Raw genomic sequence first — 16744 nt, forward strand, 5'->3', positions numbered from 1 at the left:
TCTAAACCTCAGGAAGACCTCAAACATACGTAAATTAAGGCCCTCTTGCTTTTGTTAACTTTGGACTTTGCACCTAAGCTAGGGAGGCTGTAAAAGTCAATGAGAATTCCTTCCGGAATGCTCAGCCAGGATGACTGCGCTTTTCTTCCACACGTCCCCCAGCCTCTACAGGATATGCCACAACCGGCCAATGGGACCCCAGAGTTAGACAAGCGAACCACCCCGGAAACTGCCCTGCCCCTTCCTTGACGTCACGGAAATGAGGGGCTTCCGTCGAGAATGTCCCGGCCACTCCCGGACGCGCCAAGCTTACAGCTTCCTAGAAGATGACCGCTTACCCCCAATTTTTATTTTCATAGCAATGAGATCTTCCTCAGGTAGCGTCCTTTCTTATATTCCGCTCGAAAATTTCGCGTTATTTTCAAGCGCTAAGATCTTTTCCACAGATACAGGCACCTAAAAGGCAGTCCTGCGGTCGTGACGTCATTAGGGCACCGACGGAGGAAGGACCCCCCCCTTCCGTCTTAATCTCCGCCCCCGACGCTGAGCGTTGCTCACAGAAGAGACACGTGCCGAATGGAGCTAGTTGCGGGTTGCTATGAGCAGGTCATTTTTGGGTTCGCTGTACAGCTGCAGCCCAAGGCGAGCGACGACCACGAGGTAATAGCCGGCGCGGCTAGGGACCGCCAGAGATGTGGGCGGGGCAGGGTCGGTCTGGCTCCTACTCGGCCGACATAAACGCAGAACCGGGGGTCAGCACACCGTCTGATCTCTTAAAAATTATTAAGTTTAAGAGATATAACAGTAAATAAGCTTTTTAAAACACGGAGTAGGCATTTTATCAAACGAGATAATGTCTGTCACGGTAGACATTTTTTAACCACGGTGCACAAAGTAAGCTAGCATTTCTACGAACGGGCAAAGGAGTCGTAGATGATGGATATAAGGGTCGCTCCCCTAAATTGATAACCAGTTTAGGTGTTCGCTCTTCCACCTAATTCCTGTCCTGGAGTTTCACCAAATATTAGAGCTGGATCAGGATGACACCTACTCATTATTACTGGATCCTTACTGGGGAGGGGCGGGTCATGACTTGCAGTGAAGGTAAAGGTGCGGAGAACCCAAAGGTGTGGATCCTGCGCTGGAGTAGTTCCCGACAAAACGGGCAGAGGACTGGGAGGCAAATGTAAGGAGAGAAATTACAACAAAGTGTCAGTATTTTCATAGACGTATGACGAAAAAGTTAAGAAAATTGCCAATAACGAAACAGGTAATGAGGACAAACACAAGACTAGAAGTAAGATTTTGTAGCCCAGAACTGTACCTAAGCCATCCTAGGTATCTCTTTAAAACCTGTTTCATTGAGTGTTTCTTAAAGGAGAAGTCAAGGTATCAGTCTTGAATTTACCAGAAAATTAGGAGTATTTGACTTGACTGTTTTTGTTTACTTTGGTTTCTGCTCTGGTTATTAAACTGCCTTTGGTTGAAAGATGACACGTTTTCAATATTTAAAAAAGATGCTAGATGCTACTGATTGTGTTCTCTGTGTAATAATGTTGCTTACCATGTTGAGGACACATGTAGTTTCACAGCAATCCTCTGAGGCAGTTACGGTTATACCCGTGGCACAGATGAAGAACCTGACATTGAGATAGGTTAAGTGACCTGCTCAAGGCCACACAGCTAATACTGCTTGCAAAAATTAGAGGATATTTCAAAAATGAATATGAAGCAATAAAATATTCCCTAATTTTGGTGAACAGTATATTTGGTAGATCTGGGACTCAAATCCCTAGGTGTCTCTGACACTTTAAAGTCTTTTTTTCTTTTTTTTTCGTATTTTACTTAAATGAGAAGCAGGGGAGGCAGAGAGACAGACTTCTGCATGTGCCAGCCTGGGATCCACCAGGCATGCCCACCAGGGGGCGTTGCTCTGTCAATCTAGGCTGTTGCTCGATTGCAACCAGAGCCATTCTAGCGCCTGAGGCAGAGGTCATAGAGCCATCCTCAGTGCCCCGGCCAGCTTTGCTCCAATGGAGCCTTGGCTGCCAGAGGGGGGGAGGGGGAGAAAACCAGATGTTCACATCTGTGTGCCCTGACAGGGAATTGAACTCGGACATCCACACTCCGGGCCGACACCCTACCACTGAGCACATTGGCCAGGGCCGACACTTTAAGCTCTTAACCAAGTACCCAATATTGCTTCTACATCTAGACAGACATTAGCCCAGATAACCAACATTTCCTTTTCTAATATGGACGAGCAAAGCTTATTTTTGGACTTATGACCACAGTAGCCCGCCACAAATGTTGTGTCTTTACTTAAAAGAGGTTCCCTGGGTTTTTCTTCACAGAAGGACTATCAGTTGCTCTAGTTATTAGAGAATTAATTTGCAATAATATATTATAAATGTGTTCAAAGAAATTTGGTGGGTTTTCTTCTATTTTGGTTTGTTTTACTAATTCTTTAGGCATCTTCTTCCATTTGAGAGATGTATGCGTGTATTCCTTGCGCTCAACCAGTCACACATATCCAGCCCAAAAATTACATTCAGTAAGTGTAAAGTTCTTGAAACCTCATCATTGGTCAGTCTCCATGGCTTATTTTGGTACTAATAAAAACATACTATTAATTCTGTTTAATTTTCTCTCTAGGACTTGTCATAGTTTTCTCTATGACATTGTCTCCCACAGGAATGACAGCTCCATTAGAAAAAGGACTTTCAATTCATGTGTTCACTGCTGTGTATTAGCTGTCTAAAATGACACCAGAAACATAGTAGTCACTTAGTTTTTGAATGAGTAAATTCAAATCAAACTTGACCATTTGAATGAATGAACAGTATACAAGCATCACATATAAGTAACTGCAAGAAGGAGTTAAGGATTTGGATGGGAACTTCAAGTCCCTGTAGTGTGTTCTTCGTGACTGTTTTGGAATTTTGATACTCAGCATCACAATCCCACCTTCTTGCTTTACCTTCTTTCTTCATTCATTGGGTTCTTTGTTTTAACCTACCTGTTATTGCATAGTTTTTTTTCTTCTATTGTAAGATACATTGGTAGTTTTTTATGTATTGCGGAGTTACCTGTTTCTAGAAAACTGTGATACAGTGGTGACATTGTATTTTTTTCTCTTCAGCAGAAATGGACTCCCGTGGCTGACTTCACTCACCATGCCCACACGGCCTCCTTGTCAGCAGTGGCTACAAATAGTCGTTTCGTAGTTACTGGGAGCAAAGATGAAACAATTCACATTTATGACATGAAAAAGAAGATAGACCATGGGGCTCTAGTACATCACAATGGTGAGGAATTATATCCTTTAAGACAGGAGTCTCAAACTCATGGGCCGCATCCGGCCCGCCCACCAATTTTGTGCGGCCCGCAGACTAATCAAACTTCGTGGATTAGTCTGTGGGCCAGTCTGCGGGCTGCACAAAATTGGTGGGCGGGCCGCATGCAGCCTGTGGGCCCGAGTTTGAGACCCCTGCTTTAAGATAACGTTGAAGTATTATTGCTTCATAATTGGAATTAAGTTGCACAGTTCATTAAGCAGATTCTGTGCTAGGAAATACAGAAATGAAAAAAAATTTAGTTCTTTGTCCTTAAGTTGTTCAGTCTGTTTTGGGAGACAGAAAGGAAGCACTTAACTCAGGTTGGAAGGAAAGTGGAGGAAATTAATTTTAACTGAACACTTTTTCTTTAAGATTTTATTTATTCATTTTAGAGACGAGAGAAAGAGGGAGAGAGAGAGAGAGACAAGGAAGAGCAGGAAGCATCAACATCCATATGTGCCTTGACCAGGCAAGCCCAAGGTTTCGAACTGGAGACCTCAGAGTTCCAGATTGATGCTTTATCCACTGCGCCACCACAGGTCAGGCTGAAGACTTTCTTAAAATGACGTCTGAATTACTTTAAAAGAGAAATCAGTGGTTAGGCGGGTGAAATTTGCAAACAGGAAGAGGGCATTCCGGCAGAGTGGGCAGCATGAGGAGCACAAGCAGCACCAGCGTATTGACAGCTGACTCTTGTGAAGAAGTAGCTGATACCCAGCAATGTGCCCCCCAAAAAAGTAAAATTGTATTTTCAGTTTATAGAAGAGAAAACCTTGGTTCAAGGATGTTACATGACTTGCCTAAGGCCACAAAGCAGTGTGGAACTGGAAGTTGAACCTAGGTCGCTCTAGAGCCCACGTTTTTAATCACTGGTGTGCATGGTGAACCGTAGCAGTTTAGTATTGCTAGAAAGTGGAAATGAAGGATGGGGTTGCTGGATCTTAGTGGTCCTTGAGAGGAGGAGGTTAGGGTTTGAATGGAAGGGAGGGAAGAATCGACCAGCCTGGGTTTGAGGAAAGTGCTGACAGGACATGAAAGAGATGCTGACTGAGAACAAGCCAGAGGACTGAGGAGAGCCACCCAATTGATTTAGAGGCTATGGGTTCAATAACGTCAGTTTGCAGTAAGCTGCAGACATTTCTGTAGAGCAAGAAAAGTTACTTGGTGTGCACAATAGGATGATTAAATTAAAGGGGAATTGAGTTTGGTGAAAGAATAGTTTTGGTTTCAGCCTAGAGAAGGGTTATAAAGGGTCTACAGATCTCTGAAATAAGAAGGCAGGCAGAGCCTTGGCCTGATAGCTTGGTTGGTTAGAGCATCATCCTGAAGCACAGAGGTTGCCGGTTTGATCCCTGGTCAGGGTACATACGGGAACAGATGTTCTTGTCTCTCTTCTGCTCTCTCCCTACCTCTCTAAAATCAATAAAATAAACATTTTAAAAAATGAAGGAAAGGAAAAGAAAGAGTGATGGAAGGCACGAAAGGGCTGGAAAGATGTGAGATTGTAGCCAGAGATAGAGTTTTAGAGTTCAGGAGTTCTATGTGGAACAGCTCTGGATGGTAACAGTGCCTAGGCTGTGAGGGTGAGGGGCTAAAATACAGAGAAGGCACAGGTCACTGGACTTGAGGAAGTCAAGAAAGAGGGATTCTCAGGTCATGGTTGGCTTTTCTGCACAGATGGTACAGTTGCCCAGGATAATGGCAGGATCAAGAAATAGAAGGACTGAACAGATCATTTTTTCCTCAGTGTTGAACATTATAGCTGTTTCATTGTGTTTTTCTAGGAGACAAAGAAGGAGGGGTGAAACATGTATTTAAGAAAAGAGGAAATGGGAAGGAAGAACTCAAATTAGTAGAATCAGTTATATACTGGGTTTAGGGAAACTCACCCAAGGAAGTTGGTTTCCTTCAATTAAAGGCAAATAAGACAGGTACCCTTTTTCCTATCCTGTCTTTATATACTGCTCACAAAAATGAGGGGATATTTCTAAATGAATATGACGCTATAAAATATCCCCTCATTTTTGTGAGCAGTGTACATTTCAGAAGCTCCACCCTAAGCATTGGTGGCTAGCAGTAAATTTGGATGGTCTTATTGGGTGGTCTTATTGGGTGATCTTTAGCTGCTCTGTCAAATGTCTTGGTTTCCAGCAGATACTAGGCTTTGAGTCATTTCAATATGCATTTCTTTTCTGTCTTCAAATCCCAATTTATATAAGGAAAGCTTCAAAGAGGTCATTTGAACAAAACTGGTCTTTCCAAATCCATTTGTACAGGTGTTCAACAATAAGAAAAGGACTTAGAAGGAGTTTGGGTGGGGGGGTGAATGAAGTGGGGCCCCTGATTTCCTTTATTCCTCATATAAATTCTGGTTTCTCTTAGTTGGTAACAGATAAGCTCTTTTCTATGGAGCAGATGGAGTCATGGGTAGAAGGAGGGGAGGATGTGGGAAAGCAGAATACCCAGGGTAAGCAGTGGGATAGGAGGGAAACAGGAAAACATGGGCAAAGCCAGCTGAAGCCTCCCACTTTGCGAGGAGGCGGTGTGGAAGCCCACGTAGTGTCCGTGTGGGCAGCGGGGTGGTGATATAAAGTTGTTCATCAAAGACTTCAGGCGCTTTCATTTATGGAGGGCAATGTAAAGGGTTGACCAGGAGGTGTGCAGATGAACAAAGAGACACGGGGGTTTACACTCTTCGTCTGTAAATGATAAAATATTTAATATTTTGTAACCAAAATATTTCAGTTTTGTGGCTATGTGGTCTCTGTTAGGATCACTCACCCCTGCCGTTGTAGTGCTAAAGCAGCCATAGGTGTCTTGTAACTGAATGAGTAAGGCCGTGTTCTGGTAACAGTGCCTTTATAAATGAAGACCAGATATGGCCTGCAGGCAGTGTTCGCTGCCCCCTGACCTTATAGTGCAGTTAAGCTGACTGACACAGCTTCAGAGGATAGGGAATTTTACTTGTGGGCAAACGTGTAAGAATAGCTTTTGGGAGCTAGAGGAATGCTAGGTTCTTCCATCAACTCACCTCCCTTCAGCCTATTAATATTTGAACTCTGGGAAGGAGATAGAGGGAAGAGTAACATTTTAAGTTCTGATGACAGTGAATGAGAACTATGTAGAGGTCAAATCAAAAAACATCTCTGGAATGGTAATTGAACTGTGGATGATTGGGTAGCTGTTTAGGAAGTAGAAGTTGTGGCAGTGCATCTCAGCCTTTTCTTCCTGGTTAGCTGTTAGCTGGTTTGGTTTTGTTGGATTTCTCAATCTTACTATCTCCTAAATTTTGATTATGGGAATGTTGAGCAAGAAAGTGAACTAGTCTGGGCTGACCAGGTGGTAGGCAGTGGATAGAGCGTCGGACTGGGATGCAGAGGACCCAGGTTCAAGACCCCGAGGTCACCAGCTTGAGCACAGGCTCATCTGGTTTGAGCAAGATTGACCAACTTGAACCCAAGATTACTGGCTCAAGCAAGGGGTTACTCAGTCTGCTGTAGCCCCACAGTCAAGGCACATATGAGAAAGCAATCAATGAACAACTAAGGTGTTGCAACGAAGAATTGATGCTTCTCATCTCTCTGTTTCTTCCTGTCTGTCCCTCTCTCTGACTGTCTCTGTCACACACACACAAAAAAAATTATAAGAAAGTAAACTGATCAGTTCAAATCTATAACTGCAACTAGAGAAACTTTGCTGAAAATATTTACATAGGCTTGAAACTACTATATTAAAAAATTAATTTTTCACTCAGTAATACTTACATTGGATGTCTTACTTACCACAACATAGCCTTCAAATCAGAAATGGATGTTGCATTCAGAATATTAATTTTGAATATTAATTTCCTGTAGGCACAATAACTTGCCTGAAATTTCATGGTAACAGGCACTTAATCAGTGGGGCGGAAGATGGACTCATTTGTGTCTGGGATGCAAAGAAATGGGAGTGCCTAAAGTCGATTAAGGCACACAGGTGAGTCCTGCCCTTTCTTGTTGGCAATCTCCAGGTGCCGGTCAAGTTGGGGGCTAACTGTTGGTTTTCTTTTAGAGGATACGTGACCTTTCTTTCTATTCACCCATCTGGCAAGTTGGCGCTGTCTGTGGGTACAGATAAGACATTGAGGTAGGTCATTAATGCATAAGAGCATCTTTATTTAGTTTTGGTTTTTGTTCCTCAAGTACAACAGGAATCCCAAAAATATTGTGATACAAGGAAAGATTGAAAGCTAGTGAACCTTTGCACAATGGTAGGAAAAAAATGTCATGCTTTAGTCCCCGGCGGGGTGGCTTAGTTGGTCGTTAGAGCATTGTCCCAACATGCTGAGGTTGAGGATTCAAACTCCATTCAGGCACATAGTCAGTGTAAGCCATGAAGAGGTGCATGGTCTGAAAAAGAAATGTTTTCAGAAGTAAAACCTTTTGAATATATATTAAATATGTCAAAGGGATATGGGAATACCCCTTTAATGAGTTAATCTTGATAATATTTCTTATATTGCTATAGGAAAGATGGTTGTTCTTCTGAATAGCCATATATTTAGTAACTTGTTATATGAGAAGTCTTCATTTAGACCAGGGGTCAGGAACCGATGGTTCGCGAGCCAGATGTGGCTCTTTTGATGACTGCATCTGGCTCACAGACAAATCTTTAATAAAAATAATATTAAAAATATAAAACATTCTCATATATTATAATCCATTCATTTCCTGCTGCTCATGTTCATGGTTGCAGGTAGCTGGAGCCAATCACAGCTGTCCTCCGGGACACCACCAAATTTTTATTGGATAATACGTAACGTACACGGGTCATTGTATGGCTCTTACAGAATTACATTTTAAAATATGTGGCGTTCATGGTTCTCTCAGCCAAAAAGGTTCCTGACCCCTGATTTATACCTTTATACCTAGTAAACGTTAGTGTCATGCCATGAGTTTCTTGTTTTACAGAACATGGAATCTTGTAGAAGGAAGATCAGCATTCATAAAAAATATAAAACAAAGTGAGTATACTTGTTTGGAATGTATCTGTTGGTAACTTGATGGAATATGAATATTTATATACACGAGTGCATGCACATAATGCATTTATTTGCCTGCATGATGTTGGTTACCTATGAAAGCAGATGCTTTTCAGTGGCTTTCTATCTTTTTACACTTGGGGACCAGTGAAAATAGGATCATTTTGGGGACCGCTAAGGCAGAAATCTTCCTGAGCATAAGTGAATTCAACTAAGATCATTGGGTCAGTGATCTTCACGTGACATCTGGGTGGTTAACTCTTCTGTGGACGGGCACGAAATTTCTGGTGGACCAGTCTGTGGACCAGTGAATGAAAAACACTACTTTGGCTTACTTTGCTTTTTCATTTTAATTTTTTTTATTATTAATTTTTTTTAGAGAGGAGAGGGAGAGACAGAGAGAGAGAGAGGAGAGACAGAGAGAGAAGGGGGGGAGGAGCTGGAAGCATCAACTCCCATGTGTGCCTTGACCAGGCAAGCCCAGGGTTTCGAACCAGCGAACTCAGCATTTCCAGGTTGACGCTTTATCCACTGCGCCACCACAGGTCAGGCGCTTTTTCATTTTAGATTGGGATTCTTGTGGCTTTATTACTACCAACTCTGTAACCTTTAATGATTCTTTGAACCTAGTTTATTGTCTAAAATTCAACTTGCAAAATATGTTTATAAGTTGTTTGAGGGTAGCATAAGGGATGTGAAAACGTGCTGTATAAGTATTTGCTATGTTGTTTTGTTATTACTCATCATTTTATTTTTTATTTATGAAATGAAAAGGTTCTTTCTGTGTTTTAACTTACAGATGCTCACATAGTGGAATGGTCCCCGACAGGAGAGAAATACATAGTAGTTGTACTGAATAAAATAGATGTCTACCATCTTGACACAGCATCTGTTAGCGGCAGCATTGCAAATGAAAAGCGAGTATCTTCTGTTGCATTTCTTTCAGTAAGTGAACAGAAATCAAGGGGTGGAGTTTTAGTGTGTATGTGATGGTCAGAATCGTTTGACATTCTGGATATTGTTGTTTTTCTCTCATAGGAGTCTGTCCTTGCAGTGGCCGGAGATGAAGAAGTTGTAAGGTTTTGTGACATCGGTTCATTAACGTGCCTCTGTGAATTTAAAGCTCATGAAAACAGGTGGTTGGTTTGTTCACCAATTTATTGTGTGTGTGTGTATAGTCTCAATGTTATATGCAATAGTTTCATAAGGCAGAATGTGTGTGTGTGTGTATTAATGATTTTAGAGAGAGAGCAGGGAGGAACAGGAAGCATCAACTCATAGTTGCTTCTTGTATGTGCCTTGACCAAGCCAGCCTGGGGTTTCTAACTGACGACCTCAGCATTCCAGGTTGACACTTTCTCTACTGTGCCACCACAGGTCAAGCTGGGGTATCCATTTTTTATGAACAATTGCAGAGCTAGACATACCTGCATATATATGATATGTATTATAGAGTCTGGAGTCTTAAGAGGATGGTGGAAATGTCTTGGCCTTAGTAAATGCAAAAGTGAAATCCTCGAGACAAGTCATTTACACATGGTGCTTTTCCAATAATTTTATTAGGGCCTGAAATCAACCATATTTGAACGGGAAAAGAAAAGGAAACAATCTTGAGTGTTGCCCCTGACCACTCTTGCCTTTTTACTTCCTTCCGCTTGTCCACTTCTTCCCCCGTTATATCTCGCTTGTTCTTCCTGCAGAAGAAATACAGCATTACAGACTTCTGTTACCTCTTCCTGTGTGTATGTTTCCAGGGGTGGACACTGAGTCTCAGAGTAAATAGTTAAGTGGCTTTGCCAGGTTATCCCACTCTTAGCCAGTGGAGCTGGGATCCAGTGACTGCCTCTGCTTTTTCTACTGTCATTTTGAGAAAGGTGATACTTTAACATGTTTCATTTGCATGTTCTACATCTTAAGTAAGCCTTAGTTATTTTCTAAATAGTTAGGGGTTTTTTTTGTTTTTGTTTTTTTGTTTTTGTTTTTTAATTTTATTTATTCATTTTTAGAGAGGAGAGAGAGAGGGGGGGGGAGGGGGAAGGAGCTGGAAGAATCAACTCCCATATGTGCCTTGACTGGGTAAGCCCAGGGTTTCGAACTGGCGACCTCAGCATTTCCAGGTCAACGCTTTATCCATTGCACCACCACAGGTCAGGCCTAAATAGTTAGGTTTTAAGAAACCTCTCTCTGTAAATACTCAGAATACTGCAATCACTATAACGGCCTAGTTAAGATGAACAGTGGAAGAGAAATGAGACCTTATGGATAAAAAGGAACTTTTTTTTTTTAATAAGTGAGAGGAGGGGAGATAGACTACTGCGTGCTAAAAGGAGAAAACCACAGGAGCACTGGCTCTGAAGGAGGAAAGAGCTGGGTGCATTTCAAGACGACATAGAAAATCTGTGTTACTAGGTCAGGGTGAGCCACATGGTACATGTCCCTGCAGGCTGTTCTGCAGAACGTCCCTGTAGGCTATTGTGCAGAGTTTGGATTTTATGTTAAATGTTTGTAGATTTTGTTGTGTTTATTTCTTCTTTTGGAAAAACTTCATGGCAGATAGACCAGTTTGAGGAAGCAGCCCTTGTAGACCCACAACCCAGCTTCAGCTGTTGTCAGTTTATGGTCAGTCTTGCTTCATAAATATCCCTACCCACTTCCTCCTCTCCCTGTTACTCAAATGCAGATCCTAGCTTTGTAGAATGTTAAGCCTGGGAGTAACATGATTTGATTTGCATTTTTAAAAATTGTTAGGAGTCAGAAATGGAAGCAGAGAGGCCAGTTAGTCTACTTCACAAAGCAGGAGAAAAATGATCATAGCTTAGACTACGGGTGCTGGCCCCAGAGTGGTGGGAATGGATATATGGGAGGAAGCCTTGATTCATTTCTTAACATTTCTGTCTGTACTGAACTTGTAGTTTCTGGGGGTGAGGGCTTTGTTTTAACTTTTTATTTTCTTTGTGATAACCTATTTATAGTTATCATTTTTTCATAAAAGATAATAGTTAACAGTTTTATCTTAGAATTTAGACCCTGAAAAATGACTTGGTGACTCATGGGAAGTGAAACTAGTTACTGAAAAAGGAAGAATGTGTGTAGAAGCCAATAACAGTATCATACTGTTTGAAGAAAGGATCTTTCATGGTGTTAATATTTTTATTTCAGGGTAAAAGACATGCTCAGTTTTGAAATTCCAGAGCATTGTGTTATTGTCACAGCGTCGAGTGATGGTTTCATCAAAGTGTGGGAGCTCCAGGATGATAAGGTCAGTGTCTTAGCACACTGTGAATACGCTTTCGTGCAAGTCTTACTCTCAGATGCCTGGGCTTAAGTGAGAGGGAATTTTTCTTAAGGGTCATAGAGATCTTTAAATAAGCTTTTTAAAATCTCTTCCAGGAGTGATTGATAGTCATAATTGTAAAGTTAGGGTTCCACAAAGCTGCCTCGGGTTGGCATTGGGGTCTGAGCTGGCGGGGTCCCAGAAGTGCAGCTTTTTTCTTTTTTGTATAGTGATAATTCTCTGTAGATTGCTTTTTCTTTTTTTCCTGTAAAATTTTGTTAGATAAAATATTGCCATTACTAAAAAAAGAAAAAATAGTTTGAAAATTCCTGATCAATTATGGAATCAACAGTAGTCTTGAACTAGATCATTGGAAAATTCCCTTTGATGGTCTCCCTCTCCTAGAGTCTTGGTTTATTATTCTGCGAAAATGGTTTGGTAAGTGCCTACTTTATGCAGAGTTAGAAATGAACAAGGCATGGTCCCTTTTCTTAGTGAATTTACAATTTCTGAATAGTCAGAAATAAGCTCTGTGAACAATGTATTCAAGCCAGTCATGAATCTGAATAATAGATTTCTTCTAAACAGTGGATTCTCAGGAAAATAACAGTGTTTTAAATTAAGGAGTTTATTATGGAAACATAATAATTTTTAAAATTTCTCTGTGTTGTTCTGATTTTTTCTTGCTTGTTTTAGAAAGTTCCCCCATCTTTACTCTGTGAAATAAATACTCATGCCAGGCTGACCTGTATAGGAGTGTGGCTGGACAGCATGACAGACACGAAAGAAAGCCTTCCCCCAGCTGCAGAGCCTTCTCCTGGTAAATGAAATAGTCATTTAAAAAAATACCTCTTGAATTATTTAAGTGAAGGCAATGCAGATAACTTCACTCTATTGTCAGCCTGTGATATTTTTCAAAGGGGATTAGCAATAGTAAATGCACTGTCTCTTGTATTCTAGTAAGTAAAGAACAGTCCAGAAGCATCAAGAAGAAATCTGGAGTTCTAGTTCGGGAAGAAGAAATGCAGTTGAAACCTGACATGGAGGAATGGGGCTCACCTGGTATCAATAAGAATTCAACAAAAGGAAGTGGCCTGGTGTCAGCCAAGAAGAGGAAGATGGCAGAAAAGTTGGGAAAGAAGAAGAAAAAAAGAGAATAGAAATAATTCCATGTGAATCCCAAACTTCTAAGAGAAAACTTAAGATGGAATCATGTACCTAATTATTCCACTCCAGGGAAAAATTCCTAGGAATTCCTCTTTTGGAGAAAATGTACAGCTTTAAAAAAAAAAAAAAAATCACCAAACCACTTTGTTTTTTGGGGTTTTTTTAAACAATGGCAAAAATTTTATTTTTAAATTTTTTTCTAATGGCAAAAATTTTAATGAACAATATATATCATATATATTATGTTAATGTGTAATATAATTTCTACTGTGTGTAAAGCAAATAAAGATCTTTCTCAAAATAATGTCATTTAAGATAATACAAAGTCTTGAACACATTCTTTACCAGAGGTAGAGTTGTTTTTCACATTGTTCTTAATGGGGGAAGAATGAAAAAAACTTCCTTACTTGAGCTTCAAATGGTTCTAGTAATTTTAATGGAGATTTTGTTTATTTTGGTATAAAATGAAGGTTTTCGTTGGAAAAGTATAAAAATATTTTCATCCCAGGATGTTAGGGCAAGGTTAAAATGACAGTCATATATAAAACATGAATGTATAAAGCATATGTTTAAGATTAGGGTTTACATACATAAGATTATTAGGGGATTTGCCAAACTTCATTAAACTATTTTGTTTCCAAACAGTGAAGGACAGAATTTAAGAGCAGGAAAATGACATTTCCATTACCCCCCCCACACACACACACACTTTCAGGCCATCAAAAATTCACTTAGCTGATCCAACAGGTAGTTTTAAATTCTGCCTGTTGATTATATTGTAATACTTTCTTCTTAGATTACTGGATGTTTTCAAGACACATTCATAGGGGATGTATAGATTTTAGTTAGCTGGGCAGATGTCAAATACCTGAGGCCACCAGAGGAATCCCTCCAGATTTGGCAAAGTAAAGTATCTGACACTTGGACACTGGAGATGCCACTCACTACATAAAAGGAAATCATGTAGCCTGACCAGGCGCCAACTTGAGCGCAGGTTCATCTGGTTTGAGCAAAAGCTCACCAGCTTGGATCCAAGGTCGCTGGTTTGAGCAAGGGGTTACTCGGTCTGCTGTAGCCCCCGGGTCAAGGCACATGAGAAAGCAATCAATGAACAACTAACGTGTCGCAACGAAAAACTAATGATTGATGCTTCTCATTTCTCTCCGTTCCTGTCTGTCCCTACCTATCCCTCTCTCTGACTCTCTGTCTCTGTAAAAAAAAAAAAAAAAAGAAATAATGTAGACTGTGTGTCTGACATTGAAGTCTACGTCTTTGTTAATTCAGGTCTATAAACAAAGATAAAGATAGGTTTGGTTTTGTGTTTTTAAGACTATTTTCTTAAGAGCGGTTTTAGAGTTATAAAATTTTCCAATATCCCTGTCTCCACACATGCATAGCCCCCACCATTATCAGCATCATTCACAAGAAAGGTACATTTTTTACAAAATGATAAACCCATTTGACATGTAAGTTGATCTTGGTGTACATTCTATGGGTGTGGACAAGGACGTAATGACATCTTAAAGTTTACAGACTATTCACTGACCTAAAACAACTGTTCTGCCTATTCATCTTTTTCACCTGGGATAATCATTGATCTTTATGTCTCCATAGTTTTGCTTTCTCCATAATGTCACACAGTTAGAACCATCCACTGTTGTAGCCTTTTCAAATTGGCTTCTTTTATTTCATAGTAGACATTTAAGTTTCCTCCATCTCACAGTTTACCATTCACCTAATGGAGGACATCTTGAGGTTGCTTTCAAGTTTTGGCAATTCTGAGTGAAACTGCTATATGTAGCATGCACCGGGTACGAGAACAGACATTGGAGACTTTCAGGAGTATAGATGTTTCTTTATTGGCCAGTTTAACCTGCGCAGGGGCGAATTCCCAGATGTCCGGAGACACCATACCCACAAGGAGCTACAAACGGGAATCGCGCCTGGCACTTACAGCTAGGTCCTTATATATCCTAAGTAAGCAAGCATTATACAGAAGCAGGTGTGGCAGTTACCTATTCGCTAAGGGGGTCGCACACAGCATAGCAACAGGGACTGGGTCTAGCTCATTGGCGAATTTCAAACATAAACTTCTGATAAGAGTCTCTGACCAATGGAATGCAAACGTTTGTCTTCCTTTGTTCTCAGCCTTACAGGGTCCCTATCATTACCTCCCTGTCTCTGCTCCTACACTCTGGCAATCCCAGCACACTTTCCTGAATCTAACATTTTGATCTTTTCTTGGTCCTTACATTATAGACATTCAAGTGCAGGCCTATATTAAGGAACATGACTGCTGGATTATGTGTTAAGAGTGTGTTTAGTTTCTGTAAGACTGCCAAACTGTCTTCCAGAGCAGCTGTACCATTTTTGACTCCCACCAGCAATGTGCTCCACATCCTCACCAGTGTTGTCAGTGTTCTGGATTTTGGCCAATCTAATATATAGGTGTGTGGTAGTGGTATCTCATTGTAATTTGCATTTCCCGTAATTTGCATGTGTAGTTTGATAACATGATGTGGAACATTCCCCCCACCCCTGGTTTCAAGTGTGCCAAGAGTTTTATTAAAACACCAATCTCAAGGAAATATTTTGACAAATCTATTTTTTAATTGAATTTATTGTGGTGACATAAAATTACATGGGTTTCAGGTGTACCATTTTATACTACATCATCAGTACACTGCACCACGCCTTCACCACCCTACGTCTCCATTTTATATTACATCATCAGTACCATTTTATATTACATCATCAGTACACTGCACCACGCCTTCACCACCCTATGTCTCCTTCCATCACCATTTAATCCCCCTTTACCTTCTTTTACCTTCCTCCGCCCTTTTCTCTCCTGTAATCACACTTGTCTGTGTCTTGGGAACTTTTTTTCCCCCACTGATTTGAGAGGGGGGAGGAAAACCTCATTCCACTCAGCTGTTTAGTTGTTTCCTTGTATGTACTCTGATGGGGGATTGGACCCATCCACTAGACCATTCAGGCAGGGCCTATGAACTCTTTTTTGCTCAATCTCTTCACCTTTTTCACTCAGCCTCCAACTGGAACATTTTTTTTTTATTTATTTATTCATTTTTAGAGAGGAGAGAGAGAGGGAGAGAGACGGGGGGGGAGGAGCTGGAAGCATCAACTCCCATATGTGCCTTGACCAGGCAAGCCCAGGGTTTTGAACCGGCGACCTCAGCATTTCCAGGTCGATGCTTTATCCACTGCACCACCACAGGTCAGGTCATTTTTTTACATGCTTACTTGCCATCTGTATGTCTTCCTTGGTGTGGTGTCTGAAGGTTTTTGGCCCATTTTTAGTACAACGTTTTCTAACCGAGTTTTATGTGTTTAGGATAACGATCTTTTATCAGATGTACCTTGCAAATATTTTCTCCCCATCTGTGGCTTGTCTTCTTCATAATATCTTGCAGAGCAAAAGTTTCTTTTTCTTTTCTTTACAGGGACAGAGAGTCAGACAGGAATGGAGAGAGATGAGAAGCATCAATCATCAGTTTTTCATAGCAACACCTTAGTTGTTCATTGATTGCTTTCTCATATGTGCCTTGACCATGGGCCTCGGGCCTTCAGCAGTCCGAGGAACCCCCTTGCTGGAGCCAGCGACCTTGGGTCCAAGCTGGTGAGCTTTTTTTTTTTTTTTTTTTTTTTTGCTCAAGCCAGATGAGCCCGCGCTCAAGCTGGCAACCTTGGGGTCTCGAACCTGGGTCCTCCGCATCCCAGTCTGACGCTCTATCCACTGTGCCACCGCCTGGTCAGGCAGAGCAGAAGCTTTAAACTTTAATGAACTTTAGCTTGCCAATTATTTCTTTCATGAATCATATCTTCGATGTATTTAAAAAATAGCTTCATACCCAAGGTTATCTAGGTTTTCTCCTATATTACCTTCTAGGAGTTTTACAGCTTTGCATTTTACATTGAGATCTA

The 16744-nt window shown here is 41.0% G+C and overlaps 1 protein-coding gene across 2 annotated transcripts; it reads left to right on the top strand.

Moving 5' to 3' along the window:
• Positions 1–254: 254 nt before the first annotated feature.
• Positions 255–13119, top strand: PAK1IP1 (PAK1 interacting protein 1). Of its 2 annotated transcripts, XM_066377012.1 has the most exons (11): positions 255–377; positions 453–660; positions 3143–3308; positions 7193–7313; positions 7389–7463; positions 8288–8340; positions 9158–9303; positions 9397–9494; positions 11518–11617; positions 12329–12452; positions 12593–13119. In XM_066377012.1, exons 2-11 carry the CDS (start codon positions 577–579, stop codon positions 12790–12792), a joined length of 1167 nt encoding a protein of 388 aa, XP_066233109.1. In that variant the 5' UTR covers positions 255–377; positions 453–576; the 3' UTR covers positions 12793–13119. The 2 variants fall into 2 exon arrangements, with proteins under 2 accessions (XP_066233109.1, XP_066233110.1); XM_066377013.1 differs by lacking the exon at positions 255–377 and having other exon boundaries at positions 456–660; positions 3146–3308; positions 12593–13118.
• Positions 13120–16744: the final 3625 nt, after the last annotated feature.

The sequence above is a fragment of the Saccopteryx leptura genome, chromosome 3 (assembly GCF_036850995.1).
Source record: "Saccopteryx leptura isolate mSacLep1 chromosome 3, mSacLep1_pri_phased_curated, whole genome shotgun sequence".
Classification (NCBI taxonomy): Eukaryota; Metazoa; Chordata; class Mammalia; order Chiroptera; family Emballonuridae; genus Saccopteryx; species Saccopteryx leptura.